Source organism: Cyprinodon variegatus, unplaced genomic scaffold, assembly GCF_000732505.1.
Source record: "Cyprinodon variegatus isolate N-32 unplaced genomic scaffold, C_variegatus-1.0 Scaffold1639, whole genome shotgun sequence".
In the NCBI taxonomy this organism is placed as follows: domain Eukaryota; kingdom Metazoa; phylum Chordata; class Actinopteri; order Cyprinodontiformes; family Cyprinodontidae; genus Cyprinodon; species Cyprinodon variegatus.
Genome location: NW_015152092.1, coordinates 55,357 through 65,095, shown reverse-complemented (window position 1 = coordinate 65,095; position 9,739 = coordinate 55,357). Strand labels below are relative to the sequence as shown.

General features: G+C 37.2%; 2 protein-coding genes across 2 annotated transcripts in view; one reads left to right on the top strand and one right to left on the bottom strand.

The window, feature by feature from the left end:
- Positions 1-515: 515 nt before the first annotated feature.
- LOC107104176 (proteasome subunit beta type-8-like) lies at positions 516-4,934 on the top strand. The gene is made up of 4 exons (XM_015404119.1): positions 516-631; positions 926-1,055; positions 4,146-4,350; positions 4,757-4,934. The coding sequence occupies exons 1-4, from the start codon at positions 573-575 to the stop codon at positions 4,843-4,845; spliced, it is 483 nt and encodes a 160-aa protein (XP_015259605.1). The 5' UTR covers positions 516-572; the 3' UTR covers positions 4,846-4,934.
- Positions 4,935-8,117: 3,183 nt separating this feature from the next.
- Positions 8,118-9,739, bottom strand: part of LOC107104175 (major histocompatibility complex class I-related gene protein-like) — a 51,700-nt gene continuing 50,078 nt past the window's right edge. The window contains exon 9 of the mRNA XM_015404117.1: positions 8,118-8,191. Within this exon, the coding sequence (XP_015259603.1) occupies positions 8,118-8,191 (74 nt within the window). The remainder of the gene's footprint in view (positions 8,192-9,739) is intronic.

The window sequence follows — 9,739 nt, the reverse complement described above, 5'->3', positions numbered from 1 at the left end:
GGAAAAATCAGAGCTTAAAATAAAACTCAAGATTTTTACTTTTTTTATGTTGTGTAATTTTCTTTTTCTTCGAATTGATATTATAAAACTGGTATCGAAAAAAGTATTGTTCAGGAACCGGTATCGAAGTGAAGGTATTGGTATTGGTACCGGAACCGAAAATCTTTGAACAATACCCAGCCCTAAGCACTACTTGGCTACACAGAGGCCAGCTGAAAGAAGCCTCAGATTTCCTGTCTGGAGATCAGTCAGGGAAATCTCAGAACCTTTGGAGAAACTTGCCCTGTAAACAGGAGGACCTTTAGAGAACCCTTAGTGGGTCTTGGAGGAGCCATGAACACAGCAGTAGGGCTACTGAAACATTTGAAGAAGCTCTTACAGGCAAGAAAACAAAAATAAACAAAAAGCCACCAAATTATAAAAAATTATAACATTATTCAATTTCAAGTGATTTGTCTTCAGAGAAAGAGTTTTACATATTATAGCTCTTTTTTACATAAATATTTTTCTCCTTTGCAGCATCCAATGATGTTAACAAGGTGATAGAGATCAATCCATACCTGCTGGGCACCATGTCTGGAAGCGCTGCAGACTGTCAGTACTGGGAGAGACTCCTGGCTAAAGAATGCAGGTCTTTGTTTTGAATTATTTTCTAGTACACATGCAAAGAGATACTATTCAGCATTTTGTTTTATTTGTTCATTGTATCTTTGCTTAATATAAAAACAGAAGTTTCACGATCCTAGACATTTTAAACATGACGAAAGCAAAAACAATAAAGCTAAATGTTTTGTACAGCACATCAAATTCCTTTTTAAAATTAACAAGGGGTTTTGCGTTTTAAGTTGAATTAAGAGCTTATTAGTAAACTTCTTTGATTATTAATTCACAAGCATATTTTCTTATTCTTATTTTGATCCTGTAGGCTGTACAGGCTGAGGAACAACCACCGGATCTCTGTAGCTGCCGCCTCTAAGCTGCTGTGCAACATGATGCTGGGTTATAAAGGAATGGGCCTTTCTGTGGGGAGCATGGTCTGTGGATGGGACAAAGAGGTGGGCTTTTTTTTTTTTTAATAAAGGATACCACAAAAGAAAGAAACATTTATAGCCTCAGGAAATTCTGTGCAAAAGGCTATTATCATTAGAAGCTCTAAGGTAGAACTGAATGTTATTATTGTATTCTCCTTCTTAAAAACAGAACTATAGTAGTAGTAGTTGAATGTAAATCTGTGGTTAAAAGAAAGTTTAGATTTAATAAAAGTCCAAAACTTACACATTTTTCATAAAACCAAAAAACAAACATTAGGACAACTTTCCCCTACTTGTTAAACATAATGTTTCTTATTAATCTACATGATTACGTGCAAATTTATGATGTATATGAGACGCTTAATCCAGATTAAGTCTTATCACAGCACTGACTCTGACACCTTTTAGGATGTACAATGGTATAATTTTAACTTCTGATTCAACTGTTTAAAGTGTTTGTGATGGTGATCATGTTAATGTTGATTTTAAAGGCACAGCTGTGTAATAGTTTAAGTCCAACTTATCCAAGAGAAGGTTCTCTATTCATTTAATACGGCTTTCATCTTCTGTTTCTCCCCTTTCATACGGAGTTCCTCAAGGCTCCATGTTAGGTCCTATTTTATTGTGCTTTGCAATACCTGCAATTACAATGCTTTGTTATAACTGCTCCGTCTATGACTAATATTCTGGAAATGACATGTGTCATTTCAGTTTTCGTACAGATAACATTTAGGTCTAGAATCCATATATGCAGCCGATCCCAGTCGGTGGAAAGACTACAGGTTGTCCCGATGGAGGTTTTAATTTCTGACACAATACTGATGTTGTCTATTAAAACACCATGAATCATGCATACCTTTATTAATTATTTTTTATCAAGAATGTTAGAAAAGGCTTAAATAACTGATATTACTTAAACAGAGAATAACATTGAACAACATTAGATATGAAAACAACAAATTATAAACCACTACTTAACATATAGCCACTAGGGGCGCTAGCCCTATACCTTCCAGGTTTATCCTTCCTGAAAACAATGGCAGTGCTGCACTACTGAAAAATTATAATTTTTTCCTCCTTATTTTCGAGCCTGAGCAGCACAGTTTGGACTAACAGGTCAGGAAGACATGGAGTTTCTTATAAAGACAAGGAAACGTTCCTCCCTCTAGATTAAATCCTACATCAGTCATACATATGTCTGATCAGGTTTCAAAGTTGCTTGATCTGCTAACAATCACTTTTAGTTGAGTTAGCTCTGTTGTTTAAGGGTATAGTTAGAGCTCAGACTGCGATAAAGTGCAGTTTTGGATCACATGACCAATTTAGTGACGGTTCCATCCCTCTCAACTTACGTAGGTGAGTTTTTGAGAAGGGCAATCCAAATAGAGCATCGATTTGTGTAAAGTGCTGAATATTAATAGCCTAGTAAACTAGCCCCACCCACCGTGGCCAAAATAATTTTTGCCTGCGAGTTGGTCTAGCCTCGATCAATGCCCCAGGCCCTAGAACTGGTGGGCCGATCACAACGCAGAGATGTGTTTTGAATTTAGAGGGCATGATGACAAAGCTGAGCGGCGCTGGAGAAAGTACAACAAGGAAGATGCAAACAAATATTGAACAGTTCTCATTTGACTCAGCTTTGGAATCAGTCTTGGTAGGATTATACTTGGGGTTTTCGTTGAAACGTGAGCAGGCAGAGGCTCTATGCTCATTCATTTTTAAGAAGGACGTATTTGCAGTTTTACCGTCATGTAGACATGGTTTGAAAGACAACGGGTTGTTCTCATCAACAATCTTCCGATGTCTCAGTCATCGGGGCCAGACTTCACATTTAATCTCACATCAAGTCTGGTTTATCAGGCTAGAATATTAATACAATATATTTCAAATTATGCCAAATTATGCATTGTTACTCTAAATAGAAGAGCAGTTTTTGTATCTGCTTGCTTATAGCAGAGTTTAGATGCACACTAATATATTTCCAGTACCCATTTTTAGGCTGATATTGGACTAATTTGTGATATCAACACAACAGGTGAAATCATACCTTCGCTCCTAAATATTTTAGTAAACTGTCAGCTGTATCATAAAAAAAATGGAAAGTGTTTGGGAATGAGGACTGTACGCGATGGAGAAACAAAGATTTTAATTTCGCCTGATAAAGCAATGGAGTCTTTGGACAGTTTAGGCTGAAATAACGCCAGATCACTAAGGCAAACGCTTTTGAACTGACAGTGTCAGGGATCTGATCTCCAAATATGTTTAATTCTTGCTGTTCTCCTCTTCCCGCATAAGGACAAGTGATGTGAGCTAAAAACTCACTAGGTGGTAGGCCACATAAACTGAATGAACGGGGTCAGCAGATGCTGAAGATCATAGTGCGAAAAGGTCGTTAACTTTCTGCAGAGTTGATCACTACACAGATGCAAACTTCATGTGACCTGCTCTAGAACAGTGAGCATAGAGTTTCATTGAATGGGTTTTCAATGTGGAGCAGCTGCATCCAAACCATACATCACTAGGTGCAATCCAAAGTGTCAGGTGCAGTGGTGGACTGCATCTGACCAAACGCTACTGGACTCCAGAGCAGTGGGGACGAGTTCTATTGAGTTACCAATCGTGCTTCTCCATCTAGAAATCTAATGGATAAGTCTGGGTTTGGCAGTTGCCTGGACTGCACTGTGCACAGCGTAAAGTGTGGCTGAGGGGAGACTAGAGTGTGAGGTTCTTTTTCAGGAGCTGGACTTGGCCCATTAAATACAGTGAAAGGAACTGTGAATGCTTTAACATACCGAGACATTTTGCACAATCCCATGATCCCAACTTTGTGGAAACAGTTTGGAGCTTGCCACTTATTCTTCTACCATGACTATGCACCAGAGCACAAAACAAGGTCCATAAATACATGGCAAAGTCTGGTTGATGAACATTTGTCAAGTCTTGGATGGACTTTACAAATTTTTTAGATAAAACATACCACTAAGAAAAAAAATTAACATCATTATTGTGTTTAATGTTAATCTTGTGTTTGAAAATGGATTTTAGGATTTGCTTGCATCATACAGAAACCAAGGTTATTTTAAAAAATAAATAAATAAATCGTGTCTATTGCAGGGCCCTGGTCTGTACTACGTGGATGAAAATGGGACTCGTCTGTCTGGTCGGATGTTCTCTACTGGTTGTGGGAACGGTTATGCCTATGGAGTGGTGGACAGCGGCTACAGGGAAGACATGACAGTAGAGGAGGCGTATGAGCTCGGCTGTCGGGGCATTGCTCATGCTACTCACAGAGATGCTTACTCTGGTGGAGTAGTGAACAGTGAGTACACCTGGATAATATTTATGGACTTTACTGATTATATATACTACTTTATGTTATCTATTTATGTTATGCTATGCTGTTTCTTGCTCAATAGTTTAAAAGCTGTTTTCAACAGCAAAATCTGCTTTTGTTGTTTTGGTAAATGTCAGGGAAAAAGCTCTAATGTTTTAAGTTATTGAGGTTTTGTATCATGCCATATTAGTTTTTTATTTAGAAATTTTTCAGCTGGTGGATAATTTTACACAATTTTCTCTATAGGACAAGTTTTCCAGGAAAATAAGAATAGTAATCTATGAATAATACAAATTAGTAGTTAATAAGCACCAGAAATTCTTTATAATTTCTATTAGTTCTGTTCAAGTGTTTTATTGGTGTTTAATGTTATTTTATCTGTATTTTGCAGTGTACCACATGCAAGAGGATGGCTGGATTAAAGTGTGTAAAGAGGACGTCTCACAGCTGATCCATCGTTATAGAAAGGGAATGTTCTGAGTCAAACATTCAGAACCCTTATCAACTTAAACACTGTTTATTGATGTACAACTGAAACAAATAAAACTGATCCAGTGGGACAGAAACATGGATTGATAGAGTATGTTGAACATTTTCCAATCCTTTTTCCAAAATTCCTAAAAAAAAAGTCAAAAATAAACACATCTTCAAATAGAAAATATTTCCTGTTGCTTTTATATAAGTAATTTACATTTGAACATGCCTAAATAAAAACATCCAACCATTTCTTGTAGACAAGTTTGACAAGATTTGGAAATATAGTTTTAACTCTCCAATAACTTTTGAGTTGTTGACTATTTACTAAATCATATGATACTATCACATCTAATAAAACCAGCATTGCAGTTATTGAATAAAAACATGTTTTACTAGCTTTAATTTATTATTTATTCTGGGGCATGCTGATGTGTATCAAGCAGTATTTCTTGCTCACTCCCTCATTCATTCATACAGACATACATCCATCCATCATCTGACACGCTTGTCCCAATTGTGGTCGCGAGGGGTGCTGGTGCCCATCTCCAGCAGTCAATGGGCGAGAGGCAGGGTACCCCCTGGACAGGTCGCCAGTCCATCGCAGGGCAATGCAGAGACAAACAGGACATACAGCCATTCACACTCACACCTAAGGAGAATTTAGAGAAGCCAATTAACCTAACAGTCATGTTTTTGGACTGTGAGAGGTAGCCGGAGTACTCGGAGAGAACCCACGCATGCTCAGGGAGAACATGCAAACTCCATGCAGAAAGATCCTGGGTCAGGAACCTTCTTGCTGCAAGGCATCAGTGCTACCTACTGCGCCACTGAGCAGCCCCCCTTCATACAGACTTTGACATGAAAATTTACATTGCAAAGCACACTTTGAGCTTTTAGGCCTTAAGTTTTCCTAAGCTAGTATAAAATAAGGACTGAGCAGCTGCTCATATGTTTAATTTGTATCATACTAATCCTGGAGTACAATATTAACACATGAGATGGAAGTTTAAACATCAGTGTTTACTTACAAAATCAATTATTGATCAACATTTTATTTCAGTTATTTCTAGTTATCCAAATGCCCCCTTTACCAGACATGTCCACTTTTTACATACAAATATAAAGTAATGAAAATTTCCAGTTTTCACTTTTTCATGGGACCATAATCATATGCTTAAATCTACCAAATAAAATCAAGTGAAAACATTTTTTATTCAATGTCTGCAATGCTAGTTTTTGAACAGAATACTACAGTATTTTGTTGCCCGACATAATTCTGAAGTGACTGCCTTGTGGGAGGGTCCGGAGAGACACCCCCACACACACGGGGAGCAGAGCAAGCAGCATTGGACACAAGTGCAGCTTCACAGATGAACTTCAAAAGAAATTTTGCACGTACCATCCCGGTCACGACAAGTGGGAGGCTGAGTGCACCGTGTGCAAAGTTGGCACATATTTTTCAGTGTCTATAAAGGTACTGGAGATCTAAAAGTTCACATAGACGATGAAAAACATTTAAAAAACTGTGCGAGGTTAGAGTTATTATACAAAGTTGACTGAATACTTTGTTAGACCTGGGAAAACAGTGGATGCTGTAATGAGGTAATTTGTTGAAGCTGTATTTTCTGATACAGAAGAGGTCAGATTTAGAATATTGTTTGATATTATTTATTTCTTTTACAAGAGAGCTATAATTTTGTTATCAGAGGCATCAAGTAACAAAGTACAAACACTTCCTTACCTTATTTTAGTAGAAATTTTGACTATATATACTTTTTTAAAAACCATTTTACGTCTACTCCTTGTATTTTTTTCTTTTAGAACTATCTCTAGTTTCTACTTTCATTTTTTATATAGATATGTTAGTTAACTTATTTTTTGTTATGGCCTGTTGGGTATTAAAAAAAAAATAAAAAAAACCCAACAAAATATTTTTTCATCCAGAAATTAATTTCTGCCCCAACTTGTTGTTCATCACATACCAAAATAAACAGGTTTTCAAGATGATGCAAAGTTAAATTTTACACTGTTGCCATTAGTTATTATAGTAAGAAAATTAAGTATAAGGAATTTATCATCTAGAATTGTAGAAAAATGTTCCTTTAATTTCAGGCCCTTCTCAAAATATTAGCATATTGTGATAAAGTTAATTATTTCCCATAATGTAATGATAAAACTTAAACATTCATATATTTTAGATTCATTGCACACTAACTGAAATATTTCAGGACACGGATGATTTTGGCATACAGCTCATGAAAACCCTAAATTCCTATCTCACAAAATTAGCAAATTTAATACGACCAATAAAAGAAAAGTGTTCTAATACAAAATAAGTCAACCTTCAAATAATTATGTACAGTTATGCACTCAATACTTGGTCATGAATCCTTTTGCAGAAATGACTGCTTTAGTGCGGCGTGGCATGGAGGCAATCAGCCTGTGGCACTGCTGAGGTGTTATGGAGGCCCAGGATGCTTCCATAGCGACCTTTAGCTCATCCAGAGTGCTGGGTCTTGTGTCTCTCAACTTTCTCTTCACAATATCCCACAGATTCTCTATGGGGTTCAGGTCAGGAAAGCTGGCAGGCCAATTGAGCACAGTGATACAATGGTCAGTAAACCATTCACCAGTAGTTTTGGCACTGTGAGCAGGTGCCAGGTCGTGCTGAAAAATGAAATCTTTATCTCCATAAAGCTTTTCAGCAGATGGAAGCATGAAGTGCTTTAGAATCTCCTGATAGCTAGCTGCATTGACCCTGCCCTTGATAAAACACAGTGGACCAACACCAGCTGCTGACATGGTGCCCCAGACCATCACTGACTGTGGGTACTTGACACTGGACTTCTGGCATTTTGTCTTCCTCCAGACTCTGGCACCTTGATTTCCAAATGACATGCAATATTTGCTTTCGTCTAAAAAAAGTACTTTGGACCAACAGTCCAGTGCTGCTTCTCTGTAGCCCAGGTTAGGCGCCTCTGCTGCTGTTTGTGGTTTAAAAGTGGCTTGACCTGGGGAATGCGGCGCCTGTAGCCCATTTCCTGCACACGCCTGTGTACGATGGCTCTGGATGTTTCTACTCCAGACTCAGTCCACTGCTTCCGCAGGTCCCCCAAGGTCCGGAATCGGCCCTTCTCCATAATTTTCCTCAAGGTCCGGTCACCTCTTCTCGTTGTGCAGCATTTTCTGCCACACTTTTTCCTTCCTACTGAGTTGCCTTGATACAGCACTCTGGGAACAACCTATTGGTTCAGAAATATCTGTGTCATACCCTCTTACTTGAGGGTGTCAACAATGGCCTTCTGGACAGCAGTCAGGTCGACAGTCTTATCCACAGTGTAAAAACGATCTAGAAATAAGTACAAAAATTCTTAAATTAAGGGAATATACTTTTAATTTGAGCAGGTAAATAAGATCGTTTGCCAATGGAATTAGTATTTTTACTCTTAGAACAAGATAATTAGATAATATGCATTTGAAATAAGACAATGCAGTTATTTTTTCTTATTTTAAATGTAGATTTTCTTGTTCCATTGGCAAAGTGTCTCACTTGCCTCCTCACTTCAAGGCAAAATGCACTTATTTTAAGAAAAAATGACTTATTTAGATTTACATTGTTTGCAGTGCATGATTGGGGTTTTGAGTAATGAACCAGGCTGGGAGCTTTGAAGGCCTCAGGAATCTTTTGCAGGTGTTTAGAACTAATTTGTTGATTCAGATCATTAGGTGCATAGCTCATTTAGAGACCTTTTTCATGATATTCTAATTTTGTAAGATAAGAATTTTGGGTTTTCATGAGCTGTATGCCAAAATCATCTGTATCCTTAAATATTTGATCTGAATGAATCTAAAATATATTATTGTTCAAGTTTTATCATTTCATTATGGAAAATAATGAACTTTATCACTGTCATGGCAAAAAAGTATTCAACTATTCATCCATGTTAAATAAACGGAGATCGATGGATTTCACTCAGTCGGCACATTTATTAATATCTTTGCAAAGAGAGAACAGTCATCATGGCACAGCATTCTGCTCTGTTCTGATCTGGGCAGGGTTCGTCCCCCCCTACTTACAACAATGGAAAGCAGTCAGAGTCATAACAAATTACACACTCTTTGGTTAAACAGTAACATGTTATGAATAAACCTTGAGAAAGAACCTGATTTGTTATGGGAAGAAGCTATGTCTGGTCTAGAAACAGCATCCTGCAGGGAATGGTGTGACCTTGAGAGAGAAACAGACTGAGTGAAAACTTTTATAGTGAGTAAATATGAGTATTAATATATAATAGAAGAAAGATCAAAATTTTCCGACAACAGTCCACCCTTTCGATTATAAAAAGATATTATCCTTGTGTAATCGATATTATAAAAAAAGGAAAATTTATGAATATAAAAAACAAAGAAACTAAAATTGTGAATATATGTAAAGAAAGCTAACATCTAAGAAACTAAAAATTGTGAATAAATGTAAAGAAATCTAATAACTACAAAACTAAATAAAATAAAAAAACTAATGATAATTTAAAAAATAATAAATAAAAAATCCACAACTGCATTAAGCCGGTGGACAATGTTAAATGATTATAATAGATGCAAAAATTATGGAAAAGATTATGACAGCAAAAATATGTTGCCAATAAATCACATCTTAGTTGGCAAAAATATTTACTGTTTTTCCCCATGATGATTGTTGGGATCTGGAGGTTTGTCCACTTTCTCCACCAGAGGGCACATGAAATCTCCTGGAGCAAGAGCCGTACGCACCACCTGTCTCTCATCTGCTCATCAGGAGATGCGTACTTAAAGGTATACTATGCAACCGGTGTTGATTTGCCAGCGAGGCTCCCCCCAGAGGGCGAAAGTAAAAGTGCACTGTCGTAAATATGCACAG

What these genes read in the sequence shown, in the direction of transcription:
- LOC107104176 (XM_015404119.1), top strand. Translation starts at nt 573, where the DNA reads ATGTCTGGAAGCGCTGCAGACTGTCAGTACTGGGAGAGACTCCTGGCT. An exon ending in TCTGTGGATGGGACAAAGAG is followed by an intron (nt 1,056 to 4,145) that starts GTGGGCTTTTTT and finishes TGTCTATTGCAG; the next exon opens with GGCCCTGGTCTGTACTACGT. An exon ending in CTCTGGTGGAGTAGTGAACA is followed by an intron (nt 4,351 to 4,756) that starts GTGAGTACACCT and finishes TGTATTTTGCAG; the next exon opens with TGTACCACATGCAAGAGGAT.